Here is a 26996-nt window from a genome sequence, read left to right on the forward strand (position 1 = left end):
TGCCCTGAAGGGAATAGGAAGGCAAAGTTGAAGTCGTGCCGGAGTTTGATCGAGAGTGTGCTAGCTTAATGCTAACGTACAACGCTCTATGCCATACACGGGCCAATGGAAATTCGCAGAGATTTTCCGCTATTTCTAAAACTTCCAGCAACTCACACACACACACACACACACACACACACACACACACACACACACACACAAGGAGCAGCAATGCATACAAACCAAGCACACGAAAATACTCGCAGACATCTTGCTCCTCTGTGGGAACAGTGACTTTTAATAACAGCAAAACGTGCTGCTACACCGAAGGCCCGTAAACTTTACAAACCCCAAAAAACAACTACCCCGACGTCGACTTAGAAGGGGTGCGACGCCGTGAACGATGGAAACGGTGGAAAAACTGTGCCCGCCTTGCCACGAGTCAATAACCTAGATAAGGCCGCCGTCTGCGGGAGAGCGATGCGGCAGCAGCAGCAGCATCAACAACGACACACGCGCGGGCGATACAAGGCGTAATGAGATGGCAAGGGAGCAAGGGATGAATCCTGACACGGAAATAGCTTCACTATTACCAGACGGCGCTCCAAACAAATCAGCGGCCAAACAAATGTGGTGGTGGCGCTAAGGAGCAACACAACAACCCCCGCAAAAAAAAAAAAGACATGACACAATGCAAATGATTTGGCTCCTGGGAGCTGCCACACCTGCCAAGAAAGAGACCATTTCAATTGGAAGGCATCAGAATTAAGAGGATTGCACCCAACCCCAAAAAAGAAACAAACAAACACGCCAGGTTTGGCCAAAGGAGCATTTTGTATGCAAATCTGGAGGCTGGCAAAGCCAGCGGCCCCCCCCCACGATTGTGTCCGTGTCTCGCTGTCATTACCGCCGGGCTGTTGTTGCGCCCACGCTTTGCTGTCTGTCAAAACGGGATGTTGGGATGCCGCCTCCCCGACGCGCATTGAAACGCGCGCGGGAACACGGCCGAACACTTGTCCCCGTGGCTTGGGTGACCCCCCGCGGTCATCGCCGCGGAGCTGTCAGTCACGTTGACAGGCGAGCAAGGACGCCGGGAGGTGCGGAACACCTTCAAGGAAGCACAGCCGTCACGCGTCAGCATTCACAGCGTCGCAAATGACGGCAGCATGTGAAAGCACGAGAACAGCCGACAGAGGGGTGAGCCGTTCACAAGCTCGCAAACTCATTCAGTGCCAACGACATTTTTTTCATGTTCTTTTAAGAATCCAGGCATTTGATTGCAGATACAGCTTAATGTTTTTTTTTTTTTTAATTACGTGGTAGTAAAAAATTTAGTAATGGAATATTTTTACTATGCTAAATATTTGGTTTAAAAAGAAATATTGCATATTTTCTGTTATTTTATTTCCATAAAACATTTTCAGTTTGAGTTGAAAAGTTTTTACCCCTTCATTTATAAAATATCGTCGTTCTTCGGAAGGATTCTACAGTTGCTTGAGTATTTTTGGATGCCACTTTATCATTATGCACCGTTTGAACACGAACGCTGCTCTTGAACATCCGAAAAAAATAAAATAAATGAATCGTTCTGAGACTTTGTTTCATTTCAAATTTCAGCCTTTCAACTGTCAACTGAAGTATGACGCTAAGTTTTTTTTTAAATTCATTTATTTTATCTTTTATTCGATGAAGTAGTTATGAGAAGAACTTCTCCAATCTTTTGCAGCACGTGTATGGAGTCTCGCATCGAAAAGTGCCACTCCGCATTCTCGCCGCAAGTGTGGCACGGCGAAGACTTGAATGATGATCTCGACGCTGCCTTGACTTTTGACCCTCTTCCACGGCGCTTCGCAATCAATACGGTTATTGATTTGACATTTTCTATTGTCTGCCTTGGCCTCTGACATTGACTTTGAAGCTGGCGTGCATCTGCCAATTCATCAAATTTTGCCAGCTTGGCACATTCACTCTCACGCTGTGTCACATTCGTTTCCCTCGAGCGGCGGCTCCTGCGCAGCGCTTGAATAATTCAAGGTTTTGTTTTGCCCGAGAGTCAAAAGAAAGCGTCATTGCAAATCTAAAGGCATATTTGCTTTGAGGTCGACCGCGTTAGAGCCTGATCCCTTCTTTAAATAGGCGCGCCTCACTTGGCATCAGCCGAGCCCGATGACGGCAAAAGAAGCGGTTTGACAGTGGACGACAGAGCAAGACAAAACGATGACATTGCACACATAGCCACCAGGGGGTGCTCAAACACGTGCCCTTTAGCCCCGAAAGAAAAAAAATGCTTTTTTTTTCTTCAACATTTCAACAAATATGATTGATTTCTTAATTCCGCTCCGTAATAAATAAGCAGTTGTTGTCTTTTTTCACTTGAGTTGTTTTGGTGATAGGTTAAGGTTTTTAAATAATTTATCTTGTCTGATTTTTTTTCGATCATCAAAACCTGCTGTTTGAACTGGGGGGGGCACCTAGCACCTGCATGACCAGAACAAATTTTAAAAAAAGTTCATGACAAAAATAAAACAGCAAGGTTCAAGGCTCACCTCCTTGTACCAAATATAGTTGGGCTCTTCCGAGCAGCTGGCCGAGCACTTGAGCGTCACGTCGTCTCCTTTCTGTACACGAATCTCCTGTGACAGACCCAGGAAGCTGCTGTAGCCCTCTCTGGAAAGGTACACCTCTCCCAAGTCTACAATCAAGCATATTTTCATGAGATAAAATAGCACACCAGAATTTTGTATTTTATAAAAACATACAATTGAATCACAGCAACGTAGATGGGAATTAGCGCAGGCATTAAGATAGTGGACTGAAAAGGTTGTTTGAAATACAAAAAGTGTAACACTCTTTTTTTTTTGTTTCGTTGGGTAGTAAGCATCAACAGCTTCGACAACCTAAACAGCTGGAAGCTTCTCTTTTGATGAATTGTTCACCATTTGCCAAATCGCCGCTTTGTGGTGCAATCACTTGAGTCTTGCATCTTAAGTCAAAGCAAAAAAATAATAAAATCTTCTGAACTGGCGGATTGGATCTGGTACACCACAGAAATGGCTGGTTTCTCTTTTTTTTTTTTTTTTTTTTGACAATCAGCACGGCTACCATTTTCTATAAATTAAATATGATTGTGCATGTGATTATTAGTTCTATGGTTAGCTACGTGTTTGCTTTGCTTCTGAATGTCGGTAACTGTTTGTGGTGTTTCTAAATGCTTTACGGTGTCGCGTCTTTGCTTGTGTGAAACATTGAGTTGCCTTGTGGATGAAATGTGCCTTTTTTTTCAGTTCATCAAACCAATTTTAATATCACACAGATACTATCCAAGAAAATATAAAATACAGTTTCTAAATGCCAATTTAATTTCTTAATGCAGGAAAAAAAAATCCTAAACTACCTGTCCCTATGTGAAAAAGTAATTGCCCCCCTACACGCCTTTGTTAAATCACAAAGTAACCCTGAATGGCTAAAAAAAAAAAAATGTAAAAGAAACAATAAAAATAAAAATACGGTTTGGGAATGGCCAAGTCAAAGTCTGCATTTGAAGGGGCAGTTCAAGCTAGCAATCAGAAAAAAGCATTTTGTATTTCCTTGGGTTGTCTCTGTGTGATATGAGAATTGGCTTGATGAAGTGAAACTTTAGTGTGTGAACAATATGCAAAGCACACAGAAATCAGGAAGGGGGCAAATATTTTTTCACGGCACTACAGGTTACATTTCACAACTCGAGGGGGATCCCTAGACCTAAACTTTTTTTTTTTTTTTTTTTGGTTTCGAGAATGATAAACTCAAGTAAGAAAGCCTCAATGTGGAGTCATCAATAATGATAGCGCAGTAATGGACTTATTGAGAAGAAGTGTTGTGAATAATGGCTCTTTTTTTTTTTCTTCCAGCTCAATAGAAGCCCTTCGTCCTCACTGTCCTCTCGCCGCAGTCTAATCTCAACTTCTTATTGATCTCCCTCCCCCCACCCGTGAGGCCGAGAAGGCTATCGCGCAGTGCCGCCGGTCGATTGGACGGCCGCATAGGAGATAGAGGACGCCGATAGTCCGAGCGGCCGTGCAATGGATGCTGTGGAAAGCAAAGCGCACTGATGAATTTCGGTTCCCGCTGAGGAGCCCAAGAGTTTAAATCTGCAAAACAAAGGAGCGACAATAGTGCCGCTGTCTGTCGTTGTAGTGCATGGATATTTCTTTGGTTATTAACTATGAATGTGTTCCCTGTGTCCCTTGCTCAGCAGAGAGCCACATGACTGCAAGTGTTCTTTTACTGCCTGCCCGGCCACAAATATGAACAAAACTCAATTTCGGGATTCCAATCCGCTAGCCTTGACAGAAGCAAAAACATGTTATTTTGTTCAGTTAATTTGAATTTGTGTGTGTAGCAAGATTGTTGGTTTTTTTTTTTTTTTTTTTTTATGTTTTCAAATATACTTTGTTTTAGTTTAAGTTTCATTAATCATTGTATTTGTTTTATTTGTTTATTTATTTATAGCATAGGGGCTATTTGTCATGTAAGGATCCTTCAAAAAAGGTCACTAAATATTGCGTCAAGTCAGCGACAATTCACAAACGACTTTGACCTTCTTTCTTCTGTACGGACGTACTGGATAGCAAGACCGAAATAAATAGATTTCAAATGACACTGCAATATTATGTATGACATCAATTAGGCAAAAACAAATGACATTGTCACTCTAATAATACTAAGATGGCGTTTCAATTCGTTTTCACTCTTTTAAAAACATTTTCATTTATTTTGATTTTGTTTGCGGAAATGTTTTTTTTTTCCTCCAATTTTAGTTTGATTTATTTTGTCAGTTTTTGTTCGTGATCACAACCTTGGAGTGGTACCATATTTCTCGCCAAAATCAACCGCGATAGGCTCTGGCAACTATGCATGGGAATTTCCATTTGAAAATTCAAGATGCAGCAGCAGCAGCACTCACAGTTCACTTTTAAGGACAGCGTCTTGGAGACGTTGTTCGGCGCACTCAATGAGCCGTCATCCGACACGCAACGAAAGAGCCCCTCAAAAAACGGGGCAACGTGGGAAACATGCAACACCATCTTGTCATCCACTTGCTCCACATTCAGATTGTAGAAGCACCAAGAGGCCGGCCACACCGAGTGCCACATTTGGAGCATCTGCGCAGATAATAGATGGGAAAAACATGAAATAAAATAAAAATTCAATTATATTAAATGAGACCTATTCAGACACAGTGTCCTCTTGTAGGGCAAAGCTGTAAAGTGAATCAGAAATAAAACCACCGAGAAATAAAAAGCCAACTAAAAAGGTTTGTAATTGGTTTTTCAAGATTCAAGTCGTCATCTTTTATTTGCTTTGACTTGTGAGTGCAGACTTGAGACAGTCCTAGCACTGTATTGGTGGCAGAAAACTCAATTCACATTACATCACCACAAGCGCAAGTTTGCAATTTCCAACAAAAGACTTTTCAAGTGGTGCAACGCCACTCCCAATTTAAATTTTGCGTCAAATTAAAAATACAACGAAGACAATTACACCTTTTGTGTACTTTAAAACAGAAAACGATGTTATTTTTAGAATGCCCCGCTAGCTTTGTTAACATGAACGGAAAATGCCACTGACATGCTATTGTTAGCATTGATAGACGCGATTTTAGAACCCTTTTATCAATAAATATATATGAACATAAGCTGTTCAAAAACATGTAGACGGACAATATAAAAATAAGCACATGCGTATATTCCTTAACATCGACGAAAATTAAGAACATTACAGCAACATTCTGAGTACAGTAGGAGATGTCTCCTCTTCTTTTATTTATCTTTGTAATGCTGTAATATATTATACTGCCTCCTGCTGGCCAAGGTGGGAGCAACACACTGAATTAGATACAGTAGTACATTCCATTTAATGAAGTTGTTCCTCTTCGTATTTATAAAGTACTGTACAATCTGATAGAGGTGCTGTTTTTCCATATTAAAACAAAAAATATATATGTTGGGGCAGGAAAAGATGAATGTCATTTTCATTCCTTTCAATGTGGAAAGATGATTTGAGATTTGAGCATGGTCACAAAACAAATTCAAGTCACATCTCAAGGCAGCACTTTTGCTTGACAAGGACGCCTGAGGAGCACTTCAAACAGCATGTGGCCCAAACTGCTCACCTGGGAGAAGCTTTCAAATCTTACACGGCTGATATTGTACTCATTTTGTGAGTACAGGCACTCCAGCGTCACACTTTCACCTTCCATAACGCTCTGGTTCGGGCCTTGAATGAGCAAGGCACCTGGATACAAAGAAAAACGAAACGATTATGAAATTCCACAACATTTTCCATGTCATAGGTAACTACTGCAGCTGAGAGGGGAAAAAAAATCTAATGGTTAAGTAGCAAAACAGGCCTTGTTGCAAAATATATCTTGTGTAGCCATAACGCTACCGTTTACTGTACTTAAAAACAAAGCTGGATTTTCACCGTACTTGGGGCAACATTAAGTTCTTAGTACTTGTTTAACAAGAAAATATTAAAATCGAAGAATTACTCAAAATTTTGAAGAACAAATCTATAATTACCATCCACTAGGGAGGCCATTCCAAGGTAAAAAGCGACAAAGAGTGAGTCCATTGCTTTAAATCCAATTCACCAACTGTTTGCATATACTGTACATGTACCAGATAAATTGGCCTGGGTGTTATTTGAAAACGAAACTATCAAGCTAGTGTTTACAAGAAGCTGGAGCGGGTGTGGCTTACCAATGTGGGCTGACCAGTCAAACCCGTTTCAAATCTTGGCTCATACCAGCTATTTTTATAGTCACCTCATATGACGTGACATGTAAGCGTTCCACCTGGAGCTTTGTACTTGCACTTTTATTTTTGTGCGAGTTCGCTGGATACTTGAAACGTCCTGACGCTATGCAGCTTTCAATCCTCGTCAAAGCTATTTGAGCTTTGAATTACCTGGCAAGTAACCAAGGACAAACGCTTTGTTACTGCATTTAACCACATTTGTAAAGTTCACCTATCCATCCATTTTCTACCGCTTATCCAGGGTCGGGCTACGAGGGGGGCAATAGCTTTAGCAGGGTAGCCCAGACTTCCCTCTCCTCAGCCACTTGTTCCAGGAAGATTCCTAGGCGTTCCCAGGCCAGCTGGGAAACAGTCTCTGCAAACAAACAATCCAACCGAAACCTCAAAGCGTCCTGTAAACTAGAAATACATTTGATGATTTATTCACAAAACAAAATCAGCACTTTCTGGGTAACATGAGCAACTAACACGACCGAGATCTCGTTGTACATAACACCTTCTGCAGTCATTGATGCATTCAATAAACTGCACGCATATACAAATCTTGCCCAAAACACACACTCATAATACAAGCAGAAACACACTAAAGTGAAAAGCAGTGTTCAGAATTGTGAAGGATTAAAACATTTTTGAGGCAAAATGTGCGAAATGGCGTTGGCCATCCGTGATAATTGTTCGCTCTGCGATTGGCTGTTCATTAGCGAATCAATATAAGTGATAGAAGCAAACTATAAAATAAAATAAATAACAGTTTGCTGGAAGCCAGACTAAAGCCTATTTTTAATTAACACCTTAGCCTACGACTTTACAGTATCGAAGTCATGGTTGTAGTACATAGCCAGCTAAGTATTTTTTTATGTGTTACAGTACTTGTTGTCAAACGTTTGAAACCCACCAATCGCCGATCAATGGATGGCCGGAATGCATCAACTGCTCAAACTGCCGATCAATTGTACTTACTTGTAATGACGCAAAATATCCAACATGCAGCGCAAGAGGGAAGCGAGATTCAGACCGGAAGTAGACGCCTGAAACCGGATGTAGTGCGGTGCAAAAAAAAAAACCAACCATCTCGCTCTCTTTTTTTTTTTTTTTGCTCGTTACTTCGAAGTAGCACCGAGGCGCGTGTCTATAAGTGTGTATTTATCTCACAATTTTCCCGTTATAGTGACACCTAAACATGGACAGATGATCTCTGCGTAGTTGGTAAGAGGATTAATTGGACAAGCTGCTTGAAACCGTGTTGAAAAGGCACCGACGCTAACGTTAGCTTCGTCTGCTACAGTCAAAGCTATACGGTTGCTATTGTTTTTAGCATAACACGCCATCACTCTTGCACGTTAATCGCAAGATCTTAATTTGAAATCATTATTTTTGTTTGTTTGTTTACAATTGCCTTTCAGGCTATTGTTGCGTGGGACGCTGTAACTGCTTTTGTCGCGACGAGTCATGCAAACATATTGCAATAACTGGAGAATGATATTTCGGTACAAAATGCGTTTGGATGCTTGAAGAGCGTTAGAATTATTGATGAAATGTGGACTGTGAGACTTGGAATGGCTTGTAGGGGGTCAAGAAGTTTTGAAGGAGGGACAATGAATAATAAAATATTATCCAACTGAATTAGGTAACTTTCAGTCAAGAAGCGTGGAAGCTGGAAAATAATCAGTCATATTTTGAATATTGAATGACGTGAATCACTCGAGAAATGTCGAATTAGCTGAATGTCGAAAAGAATCGTAAGTGTCCCTAATTTTGTGAAGCTGACACACTTTTCCCTCCCATTGTGCAGATATATGGACGTGGTCCCGCTTTGCACATAATCCAATCCGTCGTCTTCGCTCTGAAAGTGACCCGGCACTCAAACGTTGCGCATCCTGCCAATCGTCCCGAGGGTGCTGGTATGGCCAACAGCACCGCGACGGCAGTAAAGGTTATGGGAGCACCCGGTCCTGCGGGCAGAAGCAGCCCCGAAGGATCTCAGGTGGGTCGATGCAAGCACGGGCACACCCCTCCGCATCGAACGACGAAAGTTGACGGAATTGGACAGAAGTGAAAAAATAAACTACAGTTGGTGACTCACCATTGAGCGCGATCAACTCGCTGCAACAGAAAAACTGCATAAGCAGGAAGTAACATTTGCAGGCACTACGCATTTGCTGATTATTTTTTGTTGTGGTGCTAAGAAACAAAGATGACAATTGTCATTAAAAAAAAAAAAATCTGCTTGGTTGTTTTATTCCTAATCAGCATATTAATTGTCCCTCAAATAACATTGACGCTTGCATTCCCTCATGCCGCTTTTATACGACTGAAGGGGATTTAAAAAAAAAAAAAAAAGCATTGTCTTCATAATTTTTGTCATGATGAATTTCAGGTGCTGAGCAAGAAGAAGCTTCAAGACCTGGTGAGAGAAATCGATCCCAACGAGCAGCTGGACGAGGACGTCGAGGAGGTCCGTCCCTGTCTTGTCTTGACGCTTCCCCATGTTGTGGCCCCCGCCATCAAGCGCCATATAAAGTGTAATTCGGAAACGCGTCTCCACAGATGCTGCTCCAGATCGCCGACGACTTCATCGAGAGCGTGGTGACGGCCGCTTGTCAGCTGGCACGCCATCGCAAATCCAACAGTTTGGAGGTCAAAGACGTCCAGTTGCACCTCGGTGAGCTTTTCTTCAAGAAATACTTTTGTATTTTACATAATGTTATTTTACAATAATACAAGTACTTATTTTTTTAATAAGCATTTGGTTTAATTCTAAATTGCTATTGTTTTTTTTTTTTTTTTTTTTGTCAGAGCGTCAATGGAACATGTGGATCCCAGGTTATGGGTCGGATGAGATCCGGCCCTTTAAGAAGGCTTGCACCACAGAGGCTCACAAACAGGTGACCCACATAAGTTATAGTCCTTCCTGTTTATTATCCTAATTGTAGCAAATCTCATTATTATTATTATTTTTATTCTAGAGAATGGCCCTGATCCGCAAGACGACCAAAAAGTAGCAAGCCTCCATCATTCTTGTCAAGCCCGACACCTTGTATTTCTTCTTTTTTTGGGGGGGGGGGGGTTGTCCTCAATAAGGTATCATGAGTTGGTGAAAGGACATTTGTTGACATTAATATTTCATTGTCATGTCTTCCTAATTTTGGAGTATATTGTCATCATCATCATCACGTACTAATGTACTAATTTGGTTTTGTTTTTCTTCCTGTTTTGTGAACACATTCAGCTGTTAATGTCAATAAATACGTCACCTGTTTGGATTGTGACAACTGCTGTTTCATTATAATTGGGGAACATTTGTGAGATATATTTAATGAACGTTTTCCTCTGTAATTTTGTCATCTTGGTACAGGTCAAGGTCCAACTAGTTAGAAACAAAAGATATGTACTGGGACTTTTTCCGCAGGGATAACCATCAAACAAGGTCAAAAATAATTTTGCAACACTCAACATCAAGTCATACCTAAACTTAAAGTGCAAGACTTTCTAGACCCTTATTTTGTCAATATACTTTCAAAGGATCATGTAAACTTGTAAAGACAAATAAAGTTGCATTTTTTTATTAACTGAAGTCAAAAACATTTTACCAAACCCACATGATATTCTGTCTCAGAGGTCAGGATGATGACTATTTGTCACTGTACACAAAAATGAGAAAATGACAAAAATAAGCCACACGTTGATTCAGTAGACCTTTTACTCAAAATGCTTATGCAATGTTAAAAAAAAAACTCCCAACGTTCACAAATCAGCACAAGAGGCCTATTTCAAGGTCATCAAATTTCCAGCACACGAATGTTAATTCTTTGAAGGTGCCCAACTTGGTAGTCATCTAAATGATGTAGAAAATGCCTAGAAAGCCTCACAGCACAAGTATAAAAAAAAAAACTTACTGTACTAATACTAATGTACATCACAGGACTTAATCCATGGTCCAAGTGACTTTTCGGGCTATAAAGTGCCATATAATAACTTTGCTCGCCCTTTAGTTACACAGAAGCATCTTATACGCCCCGCGGTATAACAATTCAAGTGTTCGGGGAGGGTGTCCTCGAGGCGAAAAGAAATGTTATAGGGACACTGGAGGCTCATTCGTCACAGCGAGCGCGACACTAATTGCCTTGATGACTTCGCGACATTGCTCGGCGACGACATCCAAAAGCGCCCCGTGGCGTTCTTCGAGTAACTGTCAACGTTGGCCGGGTGAAAACAAATTTGCTCACTCTCCTCCTCGGACCCTCAGCAATTTGTGCAGATGCGGCAGAAGCCGGGATATAGAAGCAAAAACGTTTATTGTGAACCACGATGGTTTTAGTTTCATTATTTTTTTCCCTGTTTGGTATGTGGTCAAATCGAATACTTTTATGCGTTTTTTAGAACTCAAGTTCGTTAATTAGGTACAAAAATAAATGTACATTTTAAGCTTCTTTCAGACATCGGTCTCCAACAATCATTCAAAGCACATGTCTGTCGTAGTACCAAAGAATGATCTAAGGGAGTCAGCACAGTGTCACAGTTTACAGTGATATTCGGACTGGCTAACAGACGTGCCAATGCGGCAGACATGTTGGCAGGGGCGATGGTCCTAGAAAATGTCATTGAAAGTATGGACATTAGCTTAGCATCGCAGTAGGTACGCAGCTCCAACGTTCGTCAGAACTATGGCTCTTGTTTCCAGGAGCCACCTCTCAGGCTTCTTTCACTGCATATTTCGGCCGTTTACTATAACACACCCTCGGCCGAGGTAAGCCGACTGCTGGCTGATTAAATCCGACTGTGTGCCGCTTGCAAGTAGTTGAAATCGAAGAGTGGCTCGGCCGAACCGTTTGACTCCGCCCACACATTCAGATTTTATACAAATGATTCCAAATATCCCAAAACGCGCTCCTACGGATTTGGATAAGGGCCAATGAAAGGGGAAAAAACAAGTTTGGCAAGATTCTGACTTAATAAAGTAAAAATACTGAGATAAAAGTGAGAATCTTGCCAACCTTTTTTTTCATTGGACCGAGTACACTCCTAACATGGTTCTAGGGCAAACTTTTTTTACGGTTATGATTAGAAAGATTACACAAACTCCATGAAAATCTCATCCCATTCATCCTATGTGGTTGCCATTTTCCGAGCCGAGGCCGGGCTGTGAGTCAAACACAGGGACGCTGGTAGTACGTGCAGGTAGGTCGTGTCGAGCCGCATTAAACGCGTTTTCTATCGCCTTCTTCTAAACTTGAAATTTAACCTCAACCAGTCACTGAGCGGATTCTCGACCCCTTCGCCTTCTATCGACAGACCGAAACCGAAATATGAACCTCAACCATTCAGGGAGTTCTGCTGGGGATATGTGGTACTGCACGTATGCCACTCATATGTACCTGTAACAAACACATCTTTTGATCACAACTTTTGAACCCAATGGTCTCGACCCCAGGTGTCAGATCCCGATCCTCGTGGGCCACTGTGTTTTAAATATTTCCCTTCTCCAACACACCGGATTCAAATGATCAGGATCGTTATTGGAGAGCTTGCTGATGAGCTGATCAGTTGAATCCTCTGAGGAGAGAAACACATAAACCATGCAGGATAGTGGCCATGGAGGATCAGAGTTTGACACCTGTGGTCGGGACACTGGAGACCAACTTTGACTACCCCATTTTCAGGGCCCCTGAAGATGCTTCAGTGGCTCTATGAGCTCTCTGTTAACCCGAAAGGGCATCAAAATGGCGGTTTCAACTACTCCCGCCGCTGCGCAGAGTCCAACATTTTGATCCACTCACATTGAGGCCAATCCCGATCTGCGGGCTGCAATCACGTTCATGTTGCCCACTAATTACAACAACTCCGTCCAGAGAAATGCTGAGTTGCACCTTTCATGTTTATTTTAATATGTTTCTGCGTCAGTCCATCAAAATATTGTTTGAAGTGTAAATGGTCCATGGTGCAAACAAAGTTGGGGACCGTGGCTTTAACCACTCTAGTCACAGCATTTCTTTTTGTTCTTTCGGGCCAGGCTGCTCCTGTGTCCCTGCAGAGCGAGCGGCGCAGCGCACTTGACTCCGTCCCAGCCCTCGTGCAGATCCACCTCCCCGCTCGCCAGTCCTTTGTAAATCCGGCGGGCCAGCAGCTCGAAGGTCTCCTTGACGTTGTGGCCCGTCTTGGCCGAGGCCTCTACGTAGGGAATGCCCATGACGGTGGCCAGCTTCTCGGCCTCGTCGCGGCTCACCGCCCGCTTGGCTTGGCTGTCACAATCGCTCTTGTGGCCCGCCAGGACGAACAGGACCCGGTGGGGCAGCACATGCTCGCACACCTCGGCGTGCCAGTCCCGGATGTGCTCGAAGGACGCGCGGTTGGTCAGGTCAAAGACCAGAAGGCCTCCCACTGAGTTGCGGTAGTAGGAGCGCGTCACCGACCTAAAAGAGTCCCGACGTCAGGCATGTTGCGAACGTTCTTACTCAAAAAACAATCAGGGTTGGAGGTGTGTTCTCCAAGTGGCCATTTCACAGTGGAGAGGTACTTTTCCATGTCGAGACGCTAGCGCGCGACGACGAGCACGGCACATTAAATGGGAATTAAAGTATAGCAGTTGATTCGTCATGATTGAAGTCGGCCATAACCACTCCCACAACGGCGCAGACCTCCCTCTTTCCGTTTTGCCGGCTCACACACAACTACGAATAACCTGGCGGCACGCTGTCACACCGTACAGGTTCATGAAAAAAAAAATCACCTAATAGTGATTTTTTTTTTCAAAACAAATCATAGATATGAGGAAAGTGTTAAGAATTGTGTTTATAATTATAATGATGTGGGCATTTAGCCACTTGTGAATGATAAAATGTGGAGGAGCTGCATCTTGCATTGCAAATCAAATCCTCAACAATCTCCACATAAAACAAAAGAAGAAGAAGAAGAATGATTGACAGGCATTTTAATCAAGGGGATTGCTTCTCCAATTCAATGTACGACGTCAAACAATCAAGTGTGAAAAGGTAAGGAGAACAGAATGCGAGCGGGCCTTCTTGTCACGACATATTCGAACGTGCGTCTGGATGTCACAATAACCGACCGACGACTTCTGGCCTGGAGTGTACCGCACTTCAAAGTCAAAAGTCTTTCGGACTCACCTGAAGCGCTCCTGGCCGGCAGTGTCCCAGAACTGCAACTTGATCCGGACGCCGGGCTCCACCTCCATAAAGTGAACGTAGAAGTCCACCCCCACCGTCTCATCGATGGCCTCGAGAAACTGGTCCTCCGTGAAGCGTTTGAGCAGCGACGACTTGCCCACCGTCGAGTCGCCCAACATGATGATGCGGAACTGGTACTGCCACAGGCTCGGGTCCATACTCGCAAGACGGGCGAGGTGAGGAAAATCAAAGCCTATTGAAGCACCATATTTCAGGACAACTCGTGGCTTGCATTTCCTTTTCCAGCCGACACGGACGCGTTTACTTCCATGAAGGGTTTGGCCAAGTTGCTTACATTTGCTTGTTCACACACTAGAACGGCGCTGAAGGCGTGGCGTGACGTCACTGTTGGGCGTGGCGCACACGTGGGAGGTTTGCGTTCACTCGCCGGCCACTTTCTTTCGGTAGACTTGCGCAGGCAGGCGCGCTCCTAGCAAGATTCGCGATGTTTTTGTGGTATGCACAATTACAAAAAAACCCACAAACAATGACAGCACTGAGCAATTAATTTATTTGCTAGTCGCCCTCACAAATTAGTTTTTTTTTGAAAGAGCATTTTAAATAAAGATAAAATACTGAGGAGATCCCGCAACCATGGTGTGGAAAAACTGATGAGAAAATAGATGAAAAGGAGAAGCTAGTGAGTAAACATTGATGACTTTTTTTTTTTTTTTTTATCTTGACAGCGTCATCCGCTTGTGGGGAACAAAACAGCCCCAAAAGAGGAAGCTGATAATCCGAAGTCCTTCTGGGAAAGCTGTTACAGAAATGTACGGTACAAAAAGATTGCTGTACAGTACAGTATATCAAAGTACCATCTTAAAAAAAAATCAAGATGGCCTGTCCCTTTTTGTTTTTGTTCCAAATGTTAGTGTTGTTTGAGTGCTACATACAAGTTTATGACAGGGTTCCGTTTTTCTTCAGTTGAAACTGGGGCCTTAATGTGGAAGGAGCTGCAAACTGTCATATATGATTGTCAGAGAGAGCAGGCCATGTTAAACATATTATATTGGTTCATAATTTGAACATTTACATACCTGCATGGTGTCCAAAAGTGAAAACCTGGAGTCACAATTGAAATCTTCAAGGAATGTGTTTGTTTGCATGAAGCTAAGTGCAGTCCCCAAATTGTCATTTTCAACTTGACCTTTTGTCGCGAGGGACAAAAGTGCGTCTAGCAGAGATGACAACGAAACTGCTGTATTCATTCAACACTGAGACTGTTTCTTTATTTCATCAAGGCAGAGGTGATCAAACTGTTTTTGTGTGTTCATACACTACTATTACACAATGTTTGTATATACAGTACACTCAATGTTAGTGTTTGATTTGTACATAAAACTGCATTACGGAAACAGACTGGAGTAGTTTGCAAGACAACCAACGACCTTGTAGGACCTTTTGTCAATGCAAACTCATTCATTTATGTAAAACCATTTTAAAGCCCAACACGTGATAAACTGCCTTTTTATCACTCTTCTATCCCTGACATAAAACGCTGTGCTGCAGCTCATAAGAAGCACATCTTTTACTAACAAAAACTTTTATTTAAGACGTCCCTCGAAGCTTTACATATTTCACCGTAGAGTATAAATAAAAGTATATTGTACCCAATAGCTTGAAAATTAGTTCTGTGTGGCACTTTTGTCTAATACTCGGCGCTGCGCCGCCTCCGGCCTCACGACAAGGACGGGAACTTGAGCTCGGCGATGTCGACGTCGGGAGAGCTGCCTCCGCTGCGGTCGCTGTATGTATCCCTGCAAAGTACGGGGACCAGCGTTACGGTGGCGAGGCCGATGGAGGCGATCAGTGGGATTTTGTGGTGGTTACCGTGGAGACAGCCGGCAACCCTTAGCCAGGTAGCTCTGGAGTTTTCCGGCGGAAGCCAGAAGGAGGCCGAAGTAGGGCGGAGACGGTTTGATGGGCCTGGAAGTGAACTCGGGGTGATACTGCACTCCGATGAAGTAGCAATGTTCTAAAAAGAAAGCAGAGAGGCACCATGGTCACCCATAAAGCATCTGAACGCAAACAGCAATGCACGATGATGATACTCGGGTATAAATTCTTTATCCTCTGCAAAAAACGACTAATATTAATGCTGTACTGAGAAGCAAAGAAAGGAGTTGAGTCTACACTACAGTATATCACTGCACGTCCGTCTTGTACTGCACACCAGCATGAGAAGCAAAATGAAAGAGTGTGACAAAAACGGTTTGATGATATTTTTACATCTACAGTATTTCATTCATGTCATTTATGTGTTCATAAAGTATCATCTAGACTGCTATTGTTCTCATTAAAAAAAAAAACATTGCAAAAACTTTTGTTTTTCAGAAAATTTATCAAAATTAATTGGATTTTCCATCTCTCAGATTCATAATTGCCCGTTTTTTTTTTTTTTTTTTTAACCACCATACAGCTCTGTTTTTCACATTGGTTACACTAGTAGTATTGGAGGCTTGAAAATGAAACCAAGCAAGCGTTCCAGTACTATTTCTACACACTGGAGAAGTTGGTGGGCGAAAAAAACAAACAAAAAAAAAAAAAAAAACAACCAAAAAACAAAAAACCTCTGGAGGTCAAAATTTTTACTAACACACAAATTACAAATATGCTCTAAATACAAAATTAAAATCTATGTGGCAGACTAATAAAACAAGTGCCAATGTATCCCTGTAGGATACAATACTTACAGAATACAATAAAAAAATAAAAATAAAGAAAGACCAATAAAGGACAAAGCAAAAGCACCACAACAGGGGAAAACAAATCGTTGAAAAAGCAAAGACATTCATTTTGGACAGTGACAGCAATAAGAGCAGAATGAATAGCAGCCACCCTGTGCCCAACATTAGTGTTGGAAGTGGAGGCGTTAGTGAATCTTTTAACAAGCCTCGGCCTGAGCCAAGGACAAAGCCATTAAAGTGTTGTGGCGCAAGCGTTTAACACGGTGAAAAAGTGCTTTTCTGCGCCGATGGCCTTGAGGGAAATCGGCACCCTCTCAGCTTCATCTGATAACAAATGTGACCCGACAACTTCGGCAAGCCATCGCAAAGAGGCCGGACAGTAGTTTGAGAGTGGGGTGAAAATTGCAAGCGCAGTATATGAAAGAACACAAGTTAGTGGCCATCAATCGGCACGGCTTAATCGAACAACGCTCAAATTTGACACCAACGGAGAGCACCACAACTCCTGTAAACTACGGTGATATTCATCTTGGGGATTAACTTTTGCATGTGAGCGTTGCTGGTGCTCTGTTAGCACATGTTGCTACCGCTTGTGTTGGAATGCAAGTCGTTTGAAAGTTTCAAGAGTTGTCAGGACATCCATGCTAGTTTAACTTGACAAAAAAAGTCGTGTAAAACTGTAACATTCTCTGTCTGTAATTCATATCTTTGTTATTGGGAGTATTAAGGGAGTTCAAAAAAAGTTGTTTTATTCTTTATTCTGTATTTTTTTAAAATGAATCGATGATCCGAATTTTGCCAATCAAGCCAAATATCTCAACTACGGCCACTTTTGTCCTGTCTGGAGGAATACAAAGCCTGGAAGGCACTAAACGTCTTGAATTCAAACGAAAACTTACTATACAGTGATTGTGGCCCTTGTGCATCGCTTAAGAAGTGTGTGCTTCAGTGATGCGATTGTGATGAACTCACCCTCCAACTGAATGATCTCCATCCGCTCCCCCTCCACGTCCTGGCCGACAAACTGAAGCCCTTTCTCTTCAAAGTGGCGCTTGAGCTCAGGGTTCACCTGCAGCGAGGGCAGGATCAAATCATCTCGGAAACGAGCAAGTCAAAAGAGTTTGCCGATCGATAGCGCCAGATTACATCCGAGCCCAGAGATTAAAACGGGCTTGATTAAAGAGGGCCTTTTTCCCCCACACCGTCGAGGGCCCGCGGCTCACCTCAAATCGGTGTCTGTGCCGCTCGTCAACGTGGTCCACGTCTCCGTAGAGTTTTCCTGCAAGGGTGACGAGGCCAATTCATTACAAGTGGCTTGAACGAACGCGTAAAGATTAGCGCAGTGGTCCCGAGGGTGCACGTACTCAGCACACTGTTTTTGGTTTTGAAGATGGTTCGCCTCAGGCCGAGCCGCATCGTGCCTCCCATCTGGCCCGGGTTATGCTCTGGCATGTCGATCACCTGTAGAGTACCAACAATTGTGTTTAAAACTTTGCGCCGTACCCCCCAAAAAAATTAAAATTATCACAATGAAAGCGGCAAGCACTGACGAACAAGTCATTGTTTTCCTTGGCAAACTCCCAATAGGATAAAACTTTGCGGTCATGTCCCGCCATCATTAGATGGCCTCGGCCAATAGTGACATTTATTTAGGTCAATTATTATGTAACTTTTGTGGAATACGTGTTCATTGAATCATTTGAGTAATTAAAAAAGATTTACAACAGGGTTTTTCGAATTGCGTGGCGGCCTACAGCTAATTTTTTTTCTCATCAACTGTCCCCGTTGCCTCATGCCCATTGCAACTCACAATCGTCAATTATTCATATCTGTACACAGCATACCTGCATACTTTTCTCAGTGGTTGGTGTGAACATTATTTATTGCACACAGGAGGACAACCTACCACAGGGTACTTGGAGTCCGGGTTGAACTCCGTGGAGTTGGCGTCTGAGAAAAGAAAGCGAAAGCGGCTCAAATTTTCTTCCCAAACGCGACGGCCTAATGGAAGACCGGCTCAAATGTCGGCGTGTTCGCAATCTCTCACCTTCCCAGCCGAGAACGTTGCGAGCGAACTCGCAAACAGCCAGCTGCATGCCCAGACACACGCCTGCACGGATGCGAGACAAGACAGCATTTTTGCTGATCGAGTATAATCGAATGCCAAGAACGGTTGAATGACATTGTTGCAACTTGAGAGGCTGGATTAAAAAGTCGGCCCACACAAAGTGAAACGAGCATTCAATTAATAAAGCTTAATTGTTGCCCATTGTAGGGCGGCCAACACGCCAATGGAGCACTTATTATTATTATTGTATTGGATTTTATCGGCGATTGTTGCTATTGTGCAGAGTGCTTGCTTACCTAGGAAGGGTTTATTCTGTTTTCTTGCCCAGTTTATTGCCAACATCTTGCCTTCTGTCCCTCTCACACCAAAACCACCAGGCACCAACACGCCACTGTGGTGAAACATTTAGTCAGGAAGAGAGGTCACTTAACACAGCATGAACAAAACCCTGAAACAGCAACGTGATCAGTAGCCGCCAACCTTGTACAAAGTGCTAAAAATCACGGAATGTATACGTCAAACTCTTCCAAAAACCTGCCATAGCAAGATAGTTTTTTTACCGCAACTTGAAGGTGTTTTTTTAAAGGTGATATACAGTTCACCGAAGAAGCCATTTTTTTGACAAAAAAAAAAAAAAAAAGGCACATTGCTACTGAAAATGTTACGCTCGAATTGGCAAGATAAAACTTAAATGGGGTCATCAAGTAGTAGGTAAAAGTCAGTGTGAGGGATTGTACAGGACACAAAAAGTCCTCTAAAATGCCTAGCCACTTGTCAAGAGTGAAATTACACAACCATATACAACCCGCCGCTTATTTATGAGCATGCTCTTCCATCCCGCGGTAAAAAGGGAACAGTGAGTTTTGTTGGACGCACTGATTGTCCTCCAATAAGCCAACACGCAGTAAATTGATTGCTCGGTGAAAGTGTCAATACGGTGAGTTAAAATTCTTTCAGCAAAGTACGTCAGAGACAAGCTTATCTTCTAAACCAGCATGGTGGGTGGCTCTCTGCTGCCCTCCTGTGGCGACAACAAACACGGCCGGTTAAAAGCACTCACTCGGAACTGCAGAGTTTTTGCCAGGCCTCGTGATATTTCACCGGTTCCTCCTGCAAAGTGACCTGCTCCAGGTCGGCCGAGTCTATGTACTGGAACGAACGGCGACGGGCGTCACGTTTTAAACACGTCGTAAGTCCAACATGATGAGAGGCCGCGGCGAGACGTCACCATACCTTGACTTCCAGCTTGTGACTGATGGCGAGCGCCGAGTGCTCCAGGGCCTTGATGACGGACGTGTACGAGTCTGACAGCTTTGTGTATTTGCCCACCAGCGCGATGGAAACGTGCTGCAGCAGACGGTCGGATCTGGAATGTGAATGAGGACAGAGAAGAATAAACGTCAGCATGGATTCAAGTCGAAAGTCGCAACATTTTGTGGCAGCGGCTCGATTGAGCTCATTCAATCATTTTCTACTCGACATATGTTGGCTTTTTTCTTCTTATCAAATATGCTTAACAGTCTAGTGAGACGGCTTTTATAATGCATACACTGCAGGAGAGACTATTTAAGATGCGGAATGGGGACGGCGGTTATTGCATAAGTGCGCCTTGTGTCGGTTCTAATAAATGGCCGCCCTTAAATGAGCACTTCATCTCAAACATTTTGCCTTTTCCTTCAGCAACAAGCTACACGGAGAGCATTTGAAAGGGAAGAGAGAGCAATCACATAAGTGCAACAAGGGATCGGGGGCTGCCTTCTGCAATAAACGATTATAGCCGCTTCATTTCACGTTTGAAAAGAGAAATTCTCCGTTTCCTTCAGGACTCTCACATTTCACCAAGGCGTAAAAGTTATGGGGCCACAAAATTATTGTTTTATACCCCGCGCAATTCATCTTTTCCTTTCCTCTGCGTTAACAGCATTTAATATTCTTTTTATTTCTTTTTTTTTTTTTCATCCGAGGCTGTCTTCAGCCGTGCATTTTCGAGAGCAGTTGCCCTCGCTGAGGTAAGTGGCGAGCTTTGGACGAGAGGCGGGGAAACGGGGGGGAGCGACTCGCCTCTCGGCCATCTCCTTCCATTTGGAGAGCATTTTCCTGGGCCTCATCTCCACGGGCAGGTTGAGCCTGTGGCAGAAGTAGCTAACAACTCCCTGGTCCTCCAGCAGCAGAGGCACTCGGTAGACCGAAGACACGTCATGGACACAGATCACCTGCAAGAACGAACTGTTTATTGATTGACGTGCTGCCGAAATGCCGCTCAATAACTGGCACGAACGATCTCCCTTTTATCACCTGCGTGGGCTCCACGTGACAAAACATGGATATCTTCTCCTTCACCGCCGTTTCCAAGGGCGTTGCGCAGCGGCACATGATCTGAAGCACAGATTGGACTTTTCTTTTTGCACGTGTATCCAGTTATGACAGCATCGTTTTGTCTCGGTGCTCGTATTTTTGCCTCACCAGGTCGGGAGACAAGCCGAGGCCTCTGAGCTCCCGCACGCTGTTCTGTGTCGGCTTGGTTTTCTGCTCTCCTGTCGTGTTTGGCTGGAGAGAAAAACAAAGGTGTTTAAAGGGGGGGGGGGGGGTTTAATCATATTTATTGTTGAATATATTTACCAATGACATTTTGAGTCGGCTTTTCAGATGGATTTTATTTATTAAAAACCAAGCGTCCCAATTATTCAAACTCTTGTCGCTCCGCACTGCATTTCACAAGCATTTTTTACAAAGGCATTTTGTTGGAGGATTCCTGCATAGTTTTCTTTTTTGTTGAGTGAATCATTGTAGTGCATTGATTTTTAACCAACAGTTTAAATAAATAATGGCAAACTATTAAGCTGTATATTAATAGACAAGCATTTTTGTAATACACAATTGTATTTCATTCCACTCATTTTATGATACATTTCTGTTTATGAATGATTTTAAATTTATTAGAAATAAATACAGACAAATGTGATCCAAATTTGCATTTTAATAATGTTCAAGCCCCCCCCCCCAAAAAAAAAGTTTTAATATACTTTTGTTGATTGGCAAATCACGGCAAATCTGAAATGGAGTCTTGAACCTTAATTTTTAAATGTACGCGAAAATAACAATGACGCACTTGTCGGAAGCCTTTTCTGAAGGGTTTGAAGAAGAGTGAAACAGCAGCGAGGGAGGGGGGTGGTGTGGGGTGTTATCACTCACCTGCGGCACGAGGCTCACGTGGATGTTGCAGAAGTTCTCCCTCTTCACCTTGAACTGGAACTGCCTGAAGGCCTCAATGAACGGCATGCTCTCGATGTCTCCCACCGTGCCCCCCAGCTGCGGACACCGCACACCGGCTTTAGGGCGCATTGCATCATCATGACAGGGCCGATACCGATTTTGATTTTCAACATTTGAATCAGATGGCATCATGTGTCTTGAAATGTATTTTGACATCACTTGAAATGTCTTCACTCTGGCCCATCAGTTTTTTGACATATTGTCATTTTTGTCAGTTCGTTTCACCCGTAAAAGCTTGCGCAATACAGAGGTGTTTTGTGTGTGTGAGAGAGAGAGAGAGAGAGAGAGAGAGAGAGAGAGAGAGAGAGAGAGAGAGAGAGGGAGAGAGAGAGAGAGAGAGAGCAGAGAGACAGAGAGAGAAAAGAGGCTGTACGAGCGTGCCGATAATCTATGTCTATTTTTCATACACATGAACCCTTTTCCTTCTCGGGCGAAAGACCCACTCCCGCCCCAGATAAACAACGGAGAGCACAAGACCATATCTTCAAGATGAACCGACCGCAATTGCGCTTCGTTTTGGACTGAAGACATTGAGTAATATTGACAGCCGGCTGCGACAGCGGCACACCCAACCGTGCAGCAGATTGCCGACAGATGCGCGCGCTTCACCGCCTCAGGCAACGCACCAAAGCAAAACATTCAGCCCTGTTTCCCCACAACGTGTGGCGTCGTATTTTTACTCACACAGCACTTTTTTTAAAAACCCAGTTTAGGCAACAAAGTGTATAAGAGCCACACCAACTGACCTCTATGACACAAACTTGAGGCTCGACGCCATCCCCGTCCACGGGAACCTTGGCCTGATTCATCACCCACTCCTGGATCGCATCGGTGATGTGAGGAACCACTGGACGGGGCAGAAGACACACAATTCTAAGGTTCGCGTGCCCACTGATAAGGGCATTAAAAATAAATGCATTGTTATTGTGGTCTATTTTAAACCATATAATGGCCTTAGAATCATTCTTTTTTTAAAGCTTTACATATGCATTTACATGATTACTATATTGAACGGTCTTTGGGGTGAAATATATATTTTTTGAAATTGTAAGCATCACATTTAAAAACTTATAATTTTGAGTACTTAAAAAAAATAGTTTTCAACTATAACTACATGAATGTGTCATTAAGCATCCTGCGTATCTTTATAAAATCAATCCATTTCATTTATTTCACGTAAAACCGTTTTTTTCTTTTAAACACAAAATATTTACTGACAATGAATGGACTTTATAAAAGACCGCTGTGTAAATATACAGAAACACATTGGCACTGAGTGGAGTAAAAATATGTGGTCTGAATTTCAAATTTAAAGCTTTGTCAGTTTCCCACCAAACATTAAACATTATAATTCAGATTTCAAGCTCTCTAAATAAAAGTAGCCGAGTCAACTGGTATCATGAAATGACTGCTTTACACCTAAATGCGGAATAGGGGCTCATTTAAACAAATGACAGCGATGATTAAGCTCAATAAAGAAACAAACAAAGGCTCCATAGCTACATTATTAGCGGTTTCTCACCTTGCACGGTCTTGCCCAGGTAGTCTCCTCTCCTCTCCTTGTTGATGACCGACTGGTAGATCTTCCCCGTGGTCAGGTTATTGTCCCTCGTCAAGCGGATATCCAGGAAACGCTCGTAGTTGCCCAAGTCCAGATCCACCTCACCGCCATCATCCAGCACAAAAACCTCACCTAAATGCACACGGAGAATGCATTAGTGTGGCTTTTCGAACAAAAGTAGCGTCCATCTCGTCAAATATTAACCACGCGGCACAAAACTAGGCTCTAAGTAACCGAGACGTCCGGTTGGCTGACCGTGCTCATAAGGCGAGAAAGTGCCGGCGTCTATGTTGATGTACGGGTCAATTTTGATGGCTGTGACGTGAAGGCCGCATGACTTGAGGAGAGTGCCCACGCTGCTGGCGATGATGCCCTTGCCGATGCCGGAAATCACACCGCCGGTGACTAGGATGTACTTCATAGTGGCATAGGAGATCTGGATGGAGAGCACACATAGTATCGACGGTCAACGTTTGACAAAAGCACTTCAAACGGAGATGAGCGGAAAGTATCAACACCATACATCCAACATATACTCAATCATGAACTCATGTGACATAAATGGACTGTAGTCTGGAGTTTAATTATTCAACCCGAACAAGCCACCTTCACACGAGTCTCATCATGAGTATTGGTTGACATACTAGCCAAAATAACAAGCTAGCATGGGCAAACAAATATACACACGGGCACTTCACACAAGTCATTGAACTCACCCTTTTGGTATTTGATCACAAAAATGAATGTTGGGCAATGTAAGCAAATTGTAATGGCAAAATAGACTACACAGGCTATCACGTAGTAGTAAGTAGGAGCATCAGGAGAGAAGCAGAACTATACTTTCAGTTTCACTTGGGACTGCACACGACATGCATTCAAGGACTGTCAACAAAACAAACACGTGGGGTATTAGTTTCAAATGATCAAACCTAACCCCAAGATTCAACTAGTGTCTTTCATGTCTTTGATCGGAACAAAAACAAAAAAACAGAGAATGGACAAGATTGTCAGAGATTAATGCGGAATAAATCTGCCCTTTCAAGCTACGGAATCAAGAATTGCTCTCTGCGGAGTCAGTTTCTCCGCGGGATCAATACCGGTACTTTTTTTCTTTTCTCTGTAGATTCATTGGGGCATTGTTTAATTTAGGCAAGGCCGTGACAATGAACCGTGACGCTCACCAACCGTGTGATGATCAATGTTGGCCAGATGACTTTGAAAGGACAATAGAATTACAGTACTTTATTTTAGTTTTTACTATGCTTGAGTTACATTCGTTTACATACAGTGCAGCACACACGCAAACAAACAAGGTTCTCGTGACTCTGGGTTACGGCTTGACTGTGTTGAGCGTTTATGGATATTTCAACCATCATTCTTAATCTCTAAATAATATGCGGCACTTCATCAGGGGCGCACAGGTCCGGTCCTCGAAAGCTCCATAAGCAGCCCGTTTTAGATGTCTCCCTCCGCCAAAACACCTGATTCAAATGATCAGGATCCTTATGAGGCTGCCTTCTGCAAACGTTGCTGATACAGGAGGTAAACATGTAAAACAGGCTGGATAAGGGCTCTCGCGGACCGCACTTGGGCATCATTGTACTACGTGTACCAAGACGTCGTTCAAGCATGGTGGCCTATTTTGAACGCACGGAAATGAAATGGCGGGAATTTGACTTAGTTTAGCGGTTGTTCCGCACTTTTGCAACGCAGGCACGCCGGTAAGTCACTCACGATTTGGTCTTCATTTCTAAACGTTAAAGGACTCTATTTTAGGTACTGTGATGTTACGGCAATGAATTCAAACTCGAATTACGTTAGCTTGCTAGTGGGAAGCGCTCATTGTCAAAAGATTTGAGGCGTTCGGACGTCAACGTGTGCGCAAATCAACGTCAGCATAGTAGCATACTTACCAAGCGACTACACATCAACAGTCGTGTGGAGTCGAATGGATGCGATGCGTTTATCTGCGTTATTTGAGCCTTTTGGTTTGTATCCGAGGGCTGTTTTGCACGCTGACAACAACACGTGCAGGACAAGCTGACTTTCCTGGACGTTCTTCTTCGGCTACACTTCCCACCGACTTTCAGGACTTTCTTTACGATGCTGCCCCCTACAGATTAGTATTTTTTCTTGTTTTGTTATTGAGACTGAATTAAACAATGACAAACACAAATGTATAACAAAATGTATAAATGCAACGCAAGAAATAAACACAAAAAGGCACGATAAACTTTTATCCTAGGTTAACCAGAGAAAACTCACTAAAGAACTCAAGAAACGCTTTTATTGTTCCACTGGTGAAAGGAGACTTTGATTCTGTCCTCGTTCATCTACAACTGCTTAGAACGACAAGGCACATACAGGAATAGTCGTTACGATTGTATGACTGTTTATGTTTAATGTTCTGTGTTCTATGATATTATTTTTGTTATTTTATGTTCACTGTTCTGCAAAGCGCTTCGTTACAGCTGCAGCTATTGTGAAATAACTATATGAATAAAAATGTATTTATTGTATTATTTATTAATTTCAATGTCTTTACATTTAGATTATCTCTAAAACTAATATCAAAAAATTTAGAAGGGATGATGACATTCTTAATTTGTTCAAGTAAAATTTGCCAAATAACTGCTGAAGACTGATCACAAAAAGCAGACAAAAACTTGTAGACGACAAAAATAAATTACAATGTTTGCCTTTTTTGCGTCTGCTAATATTTAGTGTAACTGTAATTTCATTGATTATTTCCACGTTTCATATTTCAGATTTACTAATACTGTATTTTCTAATTTATGCGATTGTTTAAAATAAAAATAAAAAAAGTATTTTGCTTCCGCCGCTGCTGTGACGTGTTCTTACCAAACTTCTTTACTTCCTGAGTCACTCACCGGTCTCCTCTATACCACGCCTCTTTCAAAATCGGCCAATCAGAAGCAGAGGTTTTGGCTCGTCCCAAAGAAAGTCTTCCGGAATGGAAGATAGTAGGCGTGGTTTTCATTCTACATCTTTATTCAAGTAAACGGACTGCTTCCAGATTAGTGTACGTTCATTATTGTCGTCATTGTAAAAATAATGGACTGTTTTTATGGTTCAAACACCCTGTTTCACTATATGTTTGTAGTTCTAAATTTGACTCGAATATTCACCACTAGATGGCAGAGAGCTTCCATGATACGTTGCCTGAGCTGCTGAGCCAACAATGGGTTGTTAGGCTATTCGCGCGTCGGAGAAAGCTGTCGCTGATGGTGTAGTTAAACTCGCCTGGCTTGTGAGCGGGCAGCGTGGAATCCGTTCCAACTCAGTGACGGTGTGAATGGTTGTTTGTCTCTATAAGTGCCTTGCGAATGACTGGCAACCATTTCACTGTGTAGTCTGCCTTGCACCCGAAGTCAGCTGGGAGAGGATCCAGCGCTCCCCCCACCCCGTTCAGGATAAGCG

General features: G+C 42.9%; 4 protein-coding genes across 5 annotated transcripts in view; 1 reads left to right on the forward strand and 3 right to left on the reverse strand.

The window, feature by feature from the left end:
* LOC109522769 (hemicentin-2) overlaps positions 1-6703 on the reverse strand; it is a 12856-nt gene extending 6153 nt beyond the window's left edge. Inside the window, exons 1-4 of the mRNA XM_019881553.1 lie at positions 6546-6703; positions 6137-6258; positions 4928-5126; positions 2529-2674 (exon numbers count right to left, since the gene is read on the reverse strand). Coding sequence (XP_019737112.1) covers positions 2529-2674; positions 4928-5126; positions 6137-6258; positions 6546-6597 — 519 coding nt within the window. The 5' untranslated portion in view covers positions 6598-6703. The remainder of the gene's footprint in view (positions 1-2528; positions 2675-4927; positions 5127-6136; positions 6259-6545) is intronic.
* Positions 6704-7822: 1119 nt separating this feature from the next.
* Positions 7823-25303, forward strand: taf12 (TAF12 RNA polymerase II, TATA box binding protein (TBP)-associated factor). Of its 2 annotated transcripts, XM_019881557.1 has the most exons (7): positions 7823-7988; positions 8575-8766; positions 9160-9237; positions 9330-9444; positions 9579-9667; positions 9749-9828; positions 25297-25303. In XM_019881557.1, the coding sequence occupies exons 2-6, from the start codon at positions 8686-8688 to the stop codon at positions 9782-9784; spliced, it is 399 nt and encodes a 132-aa protein (XP_019737116.1). In that variant the 5' UTR covers positions 7823-7988; positions 8575-8685; the 3' UTR covers positions 9785-9828; positions 25297-25303. The 2 variants fall into 2 exon arrangements, with proteins under 2 accessions (XP_019737116.1, XP_019737115.1); XM_019881556.1 differs by lacking the exon at positions 25297-25303 and having other exon boundaries at positions 9749-10051.
* Positions 11848-14361, reverse strand: LOC109522772 (ras-related protein Rab-39B-like). Its single transcript, XM_019881555.1, has 2 exons — positions 13907-14361; positions 11848-13192 (listed from the first exon to the last, which is right to left on the reverse strand). Exons 1-2 carry the CDS (start codon positions 14122-14124, stop codon positions 12757-12759), a joined length of 654 nt encoding a protein of 217 aa, XP_019737114.1. The 5' UTR covers positions 14125-14361; the 3' UTR covers positions 11848-12756.
* ctps1b (CTP synthase 1b) lies at positions 15178-25637 on the reverse strand. Its single transcript, XM_019881552.1, has 18 exons — positions 25469-25637; positions 23811-23991; positions 23517-23687; positions 22741-22841; positions 21914-22030; positions 21185-21268; positions 21017-21097; positions 20783-20934; positions 19955-20087; positions 19782-19870; positions 19018-19112; positions 18701-18763; positions 18560-18603; positions 18018-18114; positions 17877-17932; positions 17626-17722; positions 15797-15941; positions 15178-15723 (listed from the first exon to the last, which is right to left on the reverse strand). The coding sequence occupies exons 1-18, from the start codon at positions 25481-25483 to the stop codon at positions 15645-15647; spliced, it is 1800 nt and encodes a 599-aa protein (XP_019737111.1). The 5' UTR covers positions 25484-25637; the 3' UTR covers positions 15178-15644.
* Between the last annotated feature and the right edge of the window lie 1359 nt (positions 25638-26996).

Source organism: Hippocampus comes, unplaced genomic scaffold (genome assembly GCF_001891065.2).
Source record: "Hippocampus comes isolate QL1 unplaced genomic scaffold, H_comes_QL1_v1.1 scaffold227, whole genome shotgun sequence".
In the NCBI taxonomy this organism is placed as follows: Eukaryota; Metazoa; Chordata; class Actinopteri; order Syngnathiformes; family Syngnathidae; genus Hippocampus; species Hippocampus comes.